This window comes from Phyllopteryx taeniolatus, chromosome 1 (genome assembly GCF_024500385.1).
Source record: "Phyllopteryx taeniolatus isolate TA_2022b chromosome 1, UOR_Ptae_1.2, whole genome shotgun sequence".
NCBI classification, from domain to species: Eukaryota; Metazoa; Chordata; class Actinopteri; order Syngnathiformes; family Syngnathidae; genus Phyllopteryx; species Phyllopteryx taeniolatus.
In genome coordinates, this window is record NC_084502.1 from 2475032 (window position 1) to 2491264 (window position 16233).

The window sequence follows — 16233 nt, forward strand, 5'->3', positions numbered from 1 at the left end:
TCACACACCAGCTCGGGCTCCTTCCCTGCCAGAGAGGTGACATTCCACATCCCGAGAGCCAGCTTCTGTAGCCGGGGATCGGCTCGCCAAGCGGAATGCAGCTTTGGTGGTCACTGAAGCAAAAACTCGGGCATGGGAGGAGTTCGGTGAGGCCATGGAGAAAGACTTCCGGACGGCTTCGATGAAATTCTGGTCCACCATCCGGCGTCTCAGGAGGGAGAAGCAGTGCACCGTCAAAACTGTGTATAGTGGGGATGGGGCGCTGCTGACCTCGACTCGGGACGTTGTGAGTCGGTGGGGAGAATACTTCGAAGACCTCCTCAATTCTACCGACACGCCTTCCCATTTGGGAGCAGAGTCTGGGTTCTCTGAGGCGGGCTCTCCTATCTCTGGGGTTGAGGTCACTGCGGTGGTTAAAAAGCTCCTCGGTGCCAAGGCCCGGGGGTGGATGAGATTCGCCCGGAGTTCCTCAAGGCTCTGGATAGTGTAGGGCTGTCCTGGTTGACACGCCTCTGCAACATCGCGTGGACATCGGGGACAGTGCCTCTGGATTGGCAGACTTGGGTGGTGGTCCCCCTTTTTAAGAAGGGGGACCGGAGGGTGTGTTCCAACTACAGGGGGATAGCACTCCTCAGCCTACCTGGTAAGGTCTATTCAGGGGTGCTGGAGAGGAGGGTCCATCGGGAAGTGGAATCTCAGATTCAGGAGGAGCAGTGTGGTTTTTGTCCTGGCCGTGGAACAGTGAACCAGCTCTACATCAGGGTCCTCGAGGGTGCATGGCAGTTCGCCCAACCAGTCTACATGTGTTTTGTGGACTTGGAGAAGGCGTTCGACCGTGTGCTTCGGGGAGTCCTGTGAGGGGTGCTTCGGGAGTATGGGGTACCGAACCCCCTGATACGGGGCTGTTCGCTCCCTGTACGACCGGAGTCAGAGTTTGGTCCGCATATCCGGCAGTAAGTCGGACTCGTTTCTGGTGAGGGTTGGACTCCGCCAAGGTTGCCCTTTGTCACCGATTCTGTTCATAACTTTTATGGACAGAATTTCTAGGCGCAGCCGAGGCGTAGAGGGGGTCCGGTTTGGTGGCCTCAGTATTGAATCTATGCTTTTTGCTGATGATGTGGTTCTGTTGGCTTCATCAAGCCGTGACCTCCAACTCTCACTGGAGCAGTTCGCAGCCGAGTGTGTGAAGCGGCTTGGATGAGAATCAGCACCTCCAAATCTGAGACCATGGTCCTCAGTCGGAAAAGGGTGACGTGCCCTCTCCAGGTCGGGGATGAGATCCTGCCCCAAGTGGAGGAGTTCAAGTATCTTGGGGTCTTGTTCACGAGTGAGGGAAGAATGGAACGGGAGATTGACAGGCGGATCGGTGCAGCGTCTGCAGTGATGCGGACTTTGTATCGATCCGTTGTGGTAAAGAAGGAGCTAAGCTGAAAGGCGAAGCTCTCGATTTACCGGTCGATCTACGTTCCTACCCTCACCTTTGGTCACGAGCTGTGGGTCATGACCGAAAGAATAAGATCCAGGATACAAGCGGCCGAAATGAGTTTCCTCCGCAGGGTGTCCGGGCTCTCCCTTAGAGATAGGGTGAGAAGCTCGGTCATCCGGGAGGATCTCAGAGTAGAGCTGCTGCTCCTTCACATCGAGAGGAGCCAGATGAGGTGGCTGGGGCATCTGATTCGGATGCCTCCCGGATGCCTCCCTGGTGAGATGTTCTGGGCATGTCCCACCGGGAGGAGACCCCGGGGACAACCCAGGACACGCTGGCGAGACTACGTCCTTCGGCTGGCCTGGGAACGCCTCGGGACCCCCCCGGAAGAGCTGGATGAAGTGGCTAGGGAGAGGAAAGTCTGGGCGTCCCTGCTAAAGCTACTGCCCCCGCGACCCGACCTCGGATAAGTGGTAGAAAATGGATGGATGGATGGACTATAACTACAGCAATATATCAACGGTAAAAATAAATGTCATCTAATTGTCCTTTTTGGCTCTGTAAATGGGCCAAAGTGCTAATGTTTATTGAACAGTGTGAGTGCAGACCAGTGAGGGACAGGAGAGGGTGGGGTGAGCGGGGGATTGTGCCCAAGTAGGGCATGGTTCCAATAGCCTAGCATGAGTACTGTACAGACTGTGTGCCCAGATATAATTTCAGATTTATTTATGAAAATACAGAGGAGCCAAACTAGTGTGCGCATGTGTGTGTGTGTGTGTGTGTGTTGGAACTAAACATTAAAGGCAGTGCAATTGTAACATTGGAATGTGTGACTTTTTTGTGGCAAGGCCGTGTACTTGGTGGATGAAACAGCAAACAAACTAAGCCCCCTTGGAACGACTTTCATTCAGGCTGAAGGGTTTCGAAACGTCTTAGGTTTCAAGCCTAAATGAGGAGTTTATTCTGCAACCTTTCAGACTTAAGGCCCTTAAAAATTTTACAACGCTTGTCATATGTGAACCCCGCAGCAATAGGCCCGTGACCTACTTTTGGTTTTTGAAGCCCGACGTCATCAACGATTTTGCTGGTTTGAAAAGGTCACTGACACCACATTAGAGCCTCTCAAGGAAGAGAAGACGATCATAACTCATGACACATCCATTCTACAAGAGGTGTTGTCATTTTGACAAATGGTCACGCAGCACCTTAACTTTTTACAAGCTTCCTACATACGGATGACCTTTGGAAAGTGTTGGGCTAGCGTGAGACATAAACTGCAACCCACTGTTATATGAGGCCTAATTAGCGGTCCGGCTCTAATGTTGAGTGTCAATCCAAGGGTTGATGATGTTGTTAGCGCATGATACCCCGAGCTGTGAACGCTGCTGACTCTGCACTGGGACGACGTTTAGCGGGAGGCATTCCTGTTCACTTTCCAAGGAGAGCCCAAAAGCAGCTCTGACATTTGCAGAAATGTTTTTAAAGAAAATCTCCATAATCATATTCCTTCAGAAATAAAAAAAACATTTCTGATATATTCCTTCCTCTGGTGTCAATCCTGAAGATGAATGCTATTTTTGTTTTTAAATATGCTTATTAACTACTGCACTGGTTCTCCAACATTTGCACATAATACCACTTGAAAACAAGTACTTGCTCTCCAAGTACCACCATAATGACCAACATTAAAATAGCACAGTAGTGACCTAAGTCTTCATTAAAAGTGGGACAGATGATTGGTTCCTAAAAAGTTATACATTATTGCAAGCCACTGTAACATTTTTGCAGTTTGAATATTTACCACTTCATTTAAATTACAAAGCATCCATCCATTTTCTGTACCACTTATCCTCACTCGGGGCATCTAAAAATATTTCTGACAATGCATTTTTTTTCCATTGCAGCGAGTTGATTTATGCTAGGGTCAGTCGCCTGGTGTGCGGTTGGAATCGCTGGCTGTATTCTTTGAATATATTTTTGCGTAGGGTCGCATTGCTCAGTGTGTGGCGGGCTTTCGGCAAGACTTGAGGCAGTGTGGTATTTTCAGTGGTTTTATCTGCATGTGTTGGTAAAGCGTGGCGCATGAAATCTGCAGAAAAAGTTAATGCTGAAAAAGGTTGTGATTCTTTTTTTCCATTTTTTCTGCCTCTAAATTCTGCTCACTCCCTCAATCAGTCATCCTTTTGTAGATAATTTTTCTCTTTGGGATATGATCTGACTGACCCTCACACCATTCCACTGAGGGCTCTCCTTTGCACATTGCATTTTTTTACCCTGTCATCCCAACATGCACACACACTTGCATCCACACACTTGCACCCACACACACACACACACACACACGCAAACCCTGGCTTCCTCGTAGTGCCTCCACAGGTGCGAGGATCTCCTCAGGGAAGGGCTTTTGTGTGCTGCCATTTCGATAAGCTCACAAAACAGACTTGTAATCCAGTCAGAATTTCTCTATCTTCTTTCTTGAGCTTTCTTTCACATACGAACACACGTGGGCACAAACACAGCAGAGTAAAACAATAAAAAAAAATTTCATCAAATATTAGACATCATCAACCGCAAACAGGAGAAGCACTATTCCAGACAGACACAATCACTCCAAGCATGTCCAGACAGACAGAGCTGGCTTTCAGTGGTTCAGTCCAAATATGTAATTTACATATGCATTAATACATCTCACGCAACAGAAATGCCATTTTGGACACAATGCACAAGTCAAGGTGTGATATAAGGTACAAGAGGTGGTGAGTTGAGGCAAATGGGGATGTGAAAGGTTGGTCCGTCTGCCCGCCCGCCACCGATGACCCACACGCGGATGCACAGATCCAGTCTCAAGAACACAAGAATGTGAACTGGAGATTAAATCATAGAGGAGTGATAAATCACTTCCTTGCTCCATAATTGCTGGTATTGCGTGCGGTCATGTCTCAGTGTGTGTAATGAGTGTGTTGTGGGAGGAGCAAAGGTGCTTACTCAGGCAAGGAATCTTAACATCCACACACACACCAGGTGTCAAAATTATTTGCAGGGGTTTCGGGACTGAATACCGAATTCCCATGAATAATTGACGGTGCCCTAAAAGTGATTATATTTGCCTCTATTAATTGTTTATACAAAATTTAAATATACCACAAACTATGAACCCAAAATACTTAAATAAGCATGTCAAATGCTTACAAAAATCTGAATCATCTTTATTTGCCAAGTATGTCCAAAACACACAAGGAATTTGTTTCCGGTAGTTGGAGCCACCTGGGTCAACCAAGTCTATTATTCCTGTTAATGGACCTAGTTTAGAAGAACAATTCCCGTGAGCTTGTGTTAATGGTAATATTAAAAAAGTTTCATTTAATCACATAATTTGAAAGCCTAAACCATTGTGACACGAGGATGTCAATATTGGACGTCAATAATAAAAGGCACTGCTGTAAGATGTACTGACGTACATTTGGCACACACAGTTGTGAGTGTACAGGTGTTGCCGAGTTATTGATTTCACTCTTCTCATGTTCAACGTGGTGGGACGACCTTTGACCTCACAGGCTGTTGATGCTGACAACGGGATGAGGGATGGCTTTGGTCAGACGCCTCTTCTGACCCCCCCCCCCCTCATCTGTGGTTCACTGGTCACCAAAAAGATACTTGCCAGCACGGCTGCAAGCACGCATTAGATGTGCGCACAGCTGCACACCCAAATATTACATAAGACACACATGTGTGCGCATATGGCGGCACGGTGTACGACTGGTTAGCACATCTGCCTCACAGTTCCGAGGACCGGGGTTCAAATCCCGGCCCCGCCTGTGTGGAGTTTGCATGTTCTCCCCGTGCCTACGTGGGTTTTCGCCGGGCACTCCGGTTTCCTCCCACATCCCAAAAACCTGCGTGGTAGGTTGATTGAAGACTCTAAAATTGTCCATAGGTGTGAACGTGAGTGAAAATGGTTATTTGTTTCTCTGTGCCCTGTGATTGGCTGGTGACCAGTTCAGGGTGTACCCCGCCATTTGCCCAAAGATAGCTGGGATAGGCTCCAGCACGCCCGCGACCCTTGTGAGGAGAAGCGACTCAGAAAATGGATGGATGTGTATATATATATATATATATATATATATATATATATATATATATATATATACACACACACACACACACACACACACACACACACACACACGCGCACACCTGTCTGCTTTTCTCAGTAAATGAAGTGGGTCTGAAGGAAAAACATAAGTCACATTCTTGCGACTTTTCACACGTAGTGACACAAAAATGAAGGCCCCTGAAGGAAAATTATTATTATTATTTTTTTTTTAATAAATACTAACTAATGTTTTAATAAATACTAACTAATATACAAACCTTAAGTAAACAGCATCGGAGAAGGGGTTCCCCGAGTAGCAGATGAAACAATAGGGTCGAGGAGATTATGTTGATAAATAATGTTAATTTGAAAGTGCTTTTTGAGCAGTTTTTTTTTTTCTATAGGCGATATCACATAAAAACCTTCCCCAAAAAGGCATTTTTTGTCTGAAACAAAAACTAAATTTCTCAAGAACCCAACATCTGATTTTCAAGATTCTTGGTGCGTTGCACCTAGGTTGAAGTGGCAATTCCAACCAGAATTTGATTTTTGGCAGAAATATTGTCACGTTGGTACTAGTAACACTTTCTCTCAGTATATAATTTAATGAGATCCACTTTCATTAAAACCATATTTTTGTTGCCTCAAATAGGGGCCTGATCAGAGGGTCCTTATCAGTTCTTGTCCCAGACAAAACTCTAGACTGAAATAAGGATATCACTGGCAGGTAGCCTTTTGATAGCTGATCATAGAACCTGTTATCCATTTCATGTAATTAAAAATGGACACGTGCCCCCATGCTTCCAATTATGACGCTGTCATAATTAGAAGTACTTTGCTCTCAAAACAAAGAAAAATTGTCTTCAGAAATATGTGGGAAACCTGGGTAGTATTACATAACACTGAAGCTTGGGGTTAAGTTATTACTTACTTTTAAGGCTTTGTGACTGATTGTCATGGTTAAGATAATAACTCAAGAGTAATTCTTGGAAACAGAAAACGAGCAATGGTCGCACAAGTATGCCGTTTTGTTAAAAACATGTCACTCACACTTACACTTGTGGTTGCAGTCGGGATTGGAACAATCCAGGGCTGTCGAGCATCCAGCATTTATTTGACCAACAAACACTTTCTTCCTATATACATCATCACTACATGCCATCTTCAGCAAGCAGCACATTGCCATGTGCAAAAGTGACTGTTCGTCTTAAATTTGAAAAAGGCACTGACCGATGGGTGGAGATGAGAACAGGTTTGCTCAAGCATCTTGCCCACCATGCGCTCAATGATAACTGTACAAGCGATTTCTGTCTTTCCAGGTATAATCTACCTAATTTCCCCATACGTTTAAACAATGGACTCCAAGGTACAGTGACTGTTTCTATGTCAAAGTTAAGTGTTCGTGGTATAAAACACAGTACTACTCCTTTGTAAAGCTATTTTACTATTGTACCAAAACAGAATGATGTCGCTTTTTCTTGTGTCCACAGGTTCTCTTGAATGGTTTCGTAGACCTTCAAGCCCGTTTTAATAAACAGGAGCCCTTGGCCTTGGTTCGAGCCGATCAGATTCAGGCTTTAGGCGAGCAAAACAATTTCCTTGACAACAACTAAAGTGCATTCCAGAATATTAAACAGCACTGACAGTCCCTTTCGTGATGAATGCGCTTTTCTCCTTCCTCCTGCATGCACGAGTGGAATACTTACAGATGTACATAATGTGGACACACAAATGCTGCATTCAGTAAAAACACAGCATGAGCAAATGTAAGCCATCTTTTTGACTTGTTTTAGCCGGAACAAACCTGTCCCCACTAGGAAAGCCTCTCAGCTTCTTTTCTCTCCATTCAGTACAAACAACTTCACGGTGGGAATAAAAGCATAATGTTTCCAGAGAACCTCTTCCCCCCACACTGCTTCACTTTTTGGCCTGAAGTTCTCGTTCACTTTTTCATCGAACCCCCCTTTCGTGTGCTCTCTGCCCAAAAGGGCATTCTTATTTCATTAGAGTAGGGGGTGTCTTGGAGGCCAAGAGGGTAAACAAAACCTCTGTAATCATCAGCAGGGCATACGCAACCAACAAGCCAATCAGCATTTGGTGTTCTTATAGAAAAACATCCACATCTATATCAGGATGCTCCAGTGAGCGTTGCCAATTCCAATTTCAAAGCTCAGTTTGTGTGGAATACAAAGGCCAGCCTCACATTGGCAGTCCAGGGAGCATCTGTCAAAGAAAGCATGAATTCCTGCAGCAAAGACTGTGATGTCCGCACAGACGCGCAGATCCCTGGCTATTTTGCTGTCTATTTGGCTATCTGTGCTGTCATCTCTGTTTGTTCATATTAGGGAGGGCTCACTCAGGGACAGGATATGGGGATTAGGTCTGGCCTTTTTGCGCTGTAGCTACACACCACTAAATAGCTCCCATCTGGTCTTCCATAAAGGGTGGCTAACACACGTTAGCTGTGCTCGCATTGCACACTGCCAGAACAACAGCAGCGGATAGATGAACTGCACTGATATTGCTAGCCACAACACCACTTTGCGCTAAAGGCTAATGTGCCTGGCTTATTGTATTAGATTGGGATAAGAAGAGCCAATACGCACACACGTCAATGCGCGCACACACACCACCGGCATATCTGATTAGCAGCAGGCTAAGTCAAGACTCTGAGTCCTAGGTTTACCTTGAAGGAATATATATTACAGAGCAGCCCACAGAAAAAAATGGATGTAGAAAGAACAGCATGGAAAAAAGATGGAGAGATGGAAAGACAGAGAATTGGAGCAGTGTGGTCGTTCATGATGGTGAATCCTGACACTGCTGCCGCCCCGCACATATGGACTACATTACAGACTATATAGACTGCTCCGGTACTATATGTCGTGCTTGCTAATGCGCTTGTGCACAAATACACTCTAAACTAAACCTATCGTGGCTACACTGTGGAAAGACAAACCATTTGCTCCGACACACTAACAGAATTGTAATCCGTTAAGCACCATCAGGCCAAAGTCCATAACGGCTAAGTCACTGAGGTTAGAAAGACAATCCGCTTGTGATGGTCCACCTGTGGATTATTGGTGGGAATTAATGAGATTCATTGGAAACTATGAGTGCACGATGCCGCCTGCTATTCACTTCACTTGGCACATAAAAACATAGGCAACCTCCTTCTCAGGGCCTCGAAGGCCTGTATGTCTTCATCCATGCTTCATTCCGCCTGACTTTTTGTTTTAAACACACACGTATTAGCGCCAAGCAAACCAAAGCACAGGTCTGCGTTGAAAGGCATCTTGAGTCCATGGGGGGCTTCGATATAAAACCTCCACAACAGGAATTACCCTTTATGATTCTGCATTCTTCATTTTATGCTTTTTCAGCTTGCACTCTAAAAAAAACCCATCATGACTGTTCAGTGTTCTATTGTAATTAACTACCTCACACACACGGGAACACAACAGGGTGGGGGAGAAAATTTTACTATGGCTCAAAAAAAAAAAAAAAAAGGCACGGCTTGGAGGAGATTGACTTGTCCATCTCTGGTTTGTGTCACCGTGTCGTTTTTATCACCGCTGGACCCTGGTACACCCACATTAGGCTGCTTAGTGCATTTAGATCTAATATGCGCAGTTGCCTATATAACCATGCAGGCAGTGAATAGAAAGCACTTGAAAGAACCAGCAAATGTACCTTCACCATAAAGGCAGCTATAAATCTTCAGGCAACGGAAATTCATAAGCAACGGGAAGGTTGTTAGACTTTGTCAGAGTCGGGTAATGGTGTGGTTCCTGTGGTTGAATCAACATTGCTGGCCAGTGATTATCCTAGCTAACTGTAGGCTATTGTGTAGTTGATCATTAACGCATCTGGGCCGGATATACAAACATGGGTACTCACTTTGTTGACAATGATCCAACGATGACGCCAAATCATGCCCAAATGCCCTCTTCATCCTCCTGGGATATAAACAGGGGAGATACATCACTGTCAGTATAAACATTTTAAAAGCACACTTTCAATGCACAGACTATAATACTTTTTTGAAAAGTACATTGTGACATTCCTTGCGTTGAGTGCTTGTGACAAGCTCGGTAAGCTCGCTGGGCTGCAACTCTGCAGTGACTAAAATAGCCTTTGTATGCAACATGCTAGCTCTTCAAAATGCTAAATGTTAGCATGCAGCAACTGGCTGTGACATAGGCTCTAAACAAAACCAGACATATAAATACTCATTCTGGCAGGTTAAACACACAGACGGACACGCACTCACACACAAACAATCAGGAGTGCCATGTGCAATTTCTCACAGATCTGAAGAAAGCAGCACGTTAGGGCCTAGAAAAGCAGCAACAACCCAAAAGAAAAGGTTGTATAATTCAGAATTTGATAAACACTTTCAAAATGTTTTCTATTTCCTTCGGTGCTTGCTGCCAAGTGTCTGGTAGTGGAGCTGGCATAGCTAAATGAGAACAACATGGACACAAATATGCCCGTCAAAGCGCACACACTTCATGCTGAGCCACAGAGTTGGGGTACATCTCAAGAGAAAAAAAAGCACTTCCAGTACTCGTCTTCGTCAAATATATTTCACCTGTACCTTGACAAATAACAGTAGAATATGGTTAGAGTCTGTATTTATACCGTATAGATAGATAGGCGGATTGCATTTATGGAAAACAATCTGTGACACCTTTTTCAAGAGTTTGTGTTTTTATTTACAAAAAAAAAAAAAAGTCGCCAAAACAAGTTTTATCCATTTTTATTTTAAAACTGTCTCATGTAAACAGGACTAGATGCTAGGCATGTGATACCTTTACGAACAAATAAATAAATATGGCTAAGCCACTCCAGAAACTGATGGTGGGAAGAGAAAAGAATGAGAGTAAGGCACAAGACCACGTTGAAGAAAAACAGAGTAATTAATCATGCTTAGATGAAAGAGAGAAATAAAAGGAGGTGTGGAGTCTCAGCACGGGGACTTCTGTGACATTCAGACTGTGCGACCTGACATACCCCATCAGCACTACACACACGCACGCACGCATACACACACGCACACAGTTGCTCCTTGGGGGCATTGTCGTAATCTTGGGGGTCAAAGAGCAGATATAAGGAAAAGCCACTCACTTAACAGTAAATGTGATCTGACCTGGAGATTCCAATGAAATATGAGCATGGTTTGGATTTGGTCAACACTGTTTGGCTTAAAACACGACGTTATCCGTACTAAATATTATAGAAGAATATACAATATAAACTCATTAATTTTAGTTCAAAATGGTACAAATGGACACATTCATATACACTATTCTAATGCATTCTATAACTCAAACCTGAAGAGCTGAGTTTCTGCACACAATCTCCCGTGCATATTTCACTAACATTTAGACAGCAGTTTCAGAAACATTTAATCAATTATGAATTGTGTAAAAGCACATGTAAAAACAGACATTTCAACCAGTGGAAATCCCCAGGTATTCATCATAAGCTGCCAAACAGTCACACATACTCAAGACTTTATTCTCGCTGTTCGGATTTCCCACTTCCCCCCACGTCAAATCTTCATGGGGTCCTATTGCATTAATAAAAAAAATAAAAAATAAAAAAAAGTCAACAAAAGTGGGAGTATTTGAAAGTGTATTTTTTTATAAATAGCAATTACATCTTGCATGGAAATATTACTTAATGTCTACATAAACATACAAAGTGATGGAAACATTCAAGTGTTGAATGGTGTCGTGCTGATAAGAAATAAAAGTGTGTTCTTCAAAAAGGCACGCGAAGACTAATTACCGCAGGCTTGTCTGGTAATCATAACCAGACAGAGAAAAACAGGTCAGGAGAGAGATTCTTAAGCTTAGATAAATTCATACACAAATTCCAAATTTGTCTGCTTTGACTTGGCTGGAAGTATCAACTTTGACGAACATAAATAGGGAAGTGTTGTAGTTGTGAATGATAAATGACTGAACATGTTGAAAGATGAGAAACCATCACATGTCCTTTTGCGGTATCAAAGATGAACTTGACACTGATGTGTGTTTGTGTGGACATTCAAACTGACCTGGTCCATAGAGAGTCTGTGGTTGGCATGCGGCGGTCCTCTTGGGAGGCTTCTGTGATGTATATTTGCAGAGTGCAAGTGGAGAGAATGGTGAGGATGATGTTGAGAGTGGATCCGATCTTCCTCATAGTTATCGGCCATCATCTTCATTCTGCTCTGAGTCTGCAAACCAATGAGAAAGCAAAACTATTCGGTTATTAGGCTGTTGATGGGCTTTCTCGGGGTGGAACATGTTGAAAGCCATCAAAGACGTTAAAAGCAGTGGTGTTGACAACACCTGACAGGTGATAAATTACATAAATCGGAGTGTCTGATGGAAACACCATAAGTCTGTCAAATATTATCCATTTCTCAGCGTAATAAGACAAATGGCAGTAAGAAATGTTAGGAAGTGTTGCACAAACCCTGAGGCTGCAGACATTCCCACACTTGCATTAGATTTAGATTCCTGAGACTAAAGTTATGCTTCAATGTCTGTCGTCCTGGATGTCCCAAAATGGCATTTTTGTGTGTTTGTGTTAGAGAGCGTATGTATGCGAAATAGGCTGTCGTTCTGCTAACATTTTAGCACGGGAATAGAGATAACAGCCTCCACAGACATTAGGCTGACTTGTGTAAGGCCAGCTTTCAAGGAGGTAGACATAGATGGAGTGAGTGCAGTTTTATTGACAGGTTCAGCTCTATATTTTCAAATACTTTCCCAGGGGTGGGCTTCGGTGCTGTAGGTGCCATGAGGGTGAAAACGAGTCGAGGGAAAGATAAGAGCATGGCTGTAATCCAAAATGATGTGGCATGTGTTGAGTCAGCCTTAAATGAAGAGACCAGAAGCCATGGTCAGCTGTCACAGATACAAGGTAGATACAGCCCGGGGACACACCTGCTGAGATAAGCAGTCAGTGCCTAATGACTGAGGAAATGAGGAAGGCAGGATCACAAGAGAGGATGTGGCTCATATTAAAGAGCTTAGCCGTTCCATTCAATTGGAGAGGAGTTCCTTAGATAAGGCAAGAACCTTGACACCATGGTTAGGGGAGGAAGGACGAGGGGTAGGAGGGCTCAGACAGACAACAAGATGCTTAAGGACTCGACTGAAGTTGCCTGCCCTTCTTGACCTCAGGTGTTGACACTCCCAGGTGTGACTAGGTGGAACAACTGTTACACAGCGGACACCTGTCATTGAGACTGGGACAATTACATACCACACACACGCACACCATACTGTACTAAAACATAAGCCCCCCACCTTCCCCCCAAAATAAAATTATGCTTATGATGAACTAGCTGTCTGTGTCCTTGTACATAAAGATAAATATTAAAGTGGAATGTCAATTCACCAAGGCTCAACAATCCTACCGTTGTCCTGTTTATGTCTGATTTGATTTTTACCATGAAGATTCAAGCTTTATTATTAGGAAATTTAATTCACTGCCATTGACGGCTTTAGAAGTCAAATATCCATGTTAACTGGGAAGGCTGGCAGTGAATGAGTTAAGATACTATAAATGTTGAGAAGAGTAACAGTTCACACATTCCAAGGGATTATTCCTCTCAAGAATTCAATTGATGTTGAATTGAAAACAGTACCCGTTGCTTATGCTCTAAGTCCCAACTTTCAACAAGTAATAAAACTTTGCACGAACAATTCTGTCAGTAAAAACAATAACAACAACAATATTTTGTATAAAATGACAGCAAAAACAGAGTAAACATATGTAATAGCATCTAGGCCTGATTGTAGATTGAATCGGCAGTAACAGATCCAGGTGGCACCCCTCAGTGGACTGGTCAAAGCAGAGTCATAAAAAATGTGCCATTGTTGGCGAGACCCTCTAAAACCATGCCCTATGTGTTACCACAAGAGATTTCCAACCTGTTTGTATGTATTGAATGTGTCTCTGCATGTGTATCCGAGTGCAGCTGTTGGTGTAAACATATCACTGCTCAGCTCACAGCTGCTTGGGTCAAGTCCTGCCTAAATCTGAAGCTTAACCTGATTAGAGCAGAACTACATTAACACATGGATACATGGAAGGACTTGAGATGAACTAGACATCTGAGGAAAGTCTTCAAAAAGTTTTTAACCGTGCTTTCTTCATTTCTTTAATCAGGTCTGTTTGTAGGCATGTTTGTGTTTGTGTGAGCACGCATTCCTGCCTAACATTACACATATTTTTCCCAGTTGGAGTGACTGAGACACAGTGACCCTGCTTCAAACAGACCGATTGTATTACATAGATTCCTTCCCATGGCACACCTCAGAAAACAGTATTCATCTCGCCACAGTGGAGGGATGCATTTCTTGGGGATGGATGCATAATTATCTCAGACCTAAAAGGTGGAGAGGTATGACTACAAGTACAAATGCATCATTTCTCAGTTTTAAAGAATCGCTGATGCTTGGGGGCAGACTATGAGGGCACATTCATTCTGACTCTCCTGATGAAGTCTAATAATTACAATTTTCAGGTGCGTGAGTTAATCTAAATCTTTGAACTTCAAAGGATAACTGGAAGTAAGAAAGCATGGTTGATCTTAGACCGCAAGCTCACACACACACACACACACACTCACACGATATACCGAAAGTGGTTGATGGAGAGGTCAGACAGGGCACAGCTATCTGTAAATCTATCTTCTTCTCCAGATCATTTTCTCCTCAGAGCCCCTGAGTCCCATAATTCTTTGGCATTTCCTGGTCAGTTTCTTTCTACCGGTGGATGTTGATGATCTGAGGCGGGCAACCTATCCTTCACATGTCAGTTGGTCCAAAGACAGCAGGAAAACGTGTGGGTCTTGTTGGGAGACGTCACGAGAGCTCATGAAAGGAAACGTAGTGCTATAAGATCTACTCTTGGGAACTACTAATCTTACAGCCTTCATAACATGAATAGATTTAGTCGTCGCATGCTTTAAGGGCCCTGGTGTTAGGTGGTCGTTGCATTGCCTGGTAAATCCATGCGCTTGGATGTGATATTTCCAAGGATTTATGTGTATCCCAGGAATTTGCCAGAACTTCAAAATTAACAATCCTTCATCCCATCTTTCTCCTTCATTCCAGACCACATTGTTGCAATTACAAGCCATCACATCATCAGATGTAACTGTAACCTCTGCTTACCCAACGGGAAAACATGATGAAACCAATGGTGATAAACAGATAATGAGCTTTCCCAGAAATCCCTTTAAAAGAACTGCAGTGCCTGGTAATTGTTTACGAGGCACGTACAAACATGCAGGTAGGTGAACATTTACCACTGCATCCTATGACTTTGAAATATGACTTTCCCAGAATGCCCTCTGATTCAGGACACAGGCAGACTCCCTGCTGTTGGATCATTATTGCTAGTGTTCATTTTGGTTCAGTCAGCCATGTGGTCTGACGAGCACCTAATAAACCACATACCTCGGTTGCCATTGGGTTGTATTGAACAAAAAAAGGTCAATCTGGCAAATAGGTGATGACAATTAACATCTGTGAGACCAGAAGCTATCAGACAGAATGCTCCGCTAATGACTCACCCCTGAATCACATGCAGGTCTGCATTATATAGACATAATTGCAGAAACATTCCTGCCGTATCAACTGAAGTGATATTTGCCTTTTGCATGGATGTGGAACCACAGCCCGTCCTGGGTTTGTCGTATGATGACTGAGCACAAAAATCTGGTTTGAGGCGGAGGAGCCAATTCTGTTTACAAGAAATTATTAACTTCTGCCTGTTCTTGGTTTAAAAGTACAAAGTTTGCCCGAGAGGCTGCTTTGCAAGCAAGGCCTGGTGATCTGCAGCAGGTTTGAATTTGTCGTCCTGCTTTGATTTACCAAAGCCACAATGTCCTAAATTGTGACCACAAGGCGAGGCTCCACATCATTCACATGCCAGTCACCCATTTAAACCACAATTGCTGTATGTCTACTACATTCTTCATAGCTTGGTGGGCTGTGTGTGCTTTATGTACCTGCTGTTTGAGTTGGTGCATGAGCCGGTCCTTCTCCCGCTTTAGAGCCATCACTTCCTCTTGGGCTTTCCTTCGCTTTGAGGGAGACAACTCCAGAAGGGCTATGTTAGCATCCTTCTCACTGATAGCTGCCAGTAAAGCTTGCTGCCTAAGGAAGACATGGTTCAAAGATAGTAAGAAGTTAATCATACGATATTTATTTCATGTGACACCAATAAACATTTGGCTAGTCTTTATATGTCTACAGATGTCACAGACATTCTGCAATCGAGAGACATCTTTCAAGAGGTCTGCTAAGTGCTCTGGTACCACATTGTGACTCATGGTCACGTAATAATGGAATGAATGAGTAGCCTAAGGGGCAATGACATCTTCCCTGTGTCACTGCTGGTTCCCACGAAACGTGTACAAATACTGTAAGGGTCCACAGGTGCAGAGGGAAGAAGCTTAATCATACACACACAATCAGACATTTAAATCTACGCCCACTATCCGGGGGAAATTATATCCTGAACAGAACAATGATGACTATACCCGGGAATAAACTTGATTTTGTAAATACAGTGGTGACAAATACACTAGTTACGTGCACTAATGTAAACGCACGCCTCAAAAACGATGGGCTAAATGTTGAGATGGTCACCATTTGAAATCCTAACTATTCCACTCTTCCCAAAAGACCTTGTACAA

The 16233-nt window shown here is 43.8% G+C and overlaps 1 protein-coding gene across 1 annotated transcript in view; it reads right to left on the reverse strand.

The window, feature by feature from the left end:
* Positions 1-16233, reverse strand: part of LOC133489445 (ERC protein 2-like) — a 138971-nt gene that overhangs the window by 29635 nt on the left and 93103 nt on the right. The window contains 3 exon segments of the mRNA XM_061798565.1: positions 9420-9478; positions 11587-11748; positions 15544-15691. Of these exon segments, the coding sequence (XP_061654549.1) occupies positions 9452-9478; positions 11587-11748; positions 15544-15691 (337 nt within the window). The 3' untranslated portion in view covers positions 9420-9451.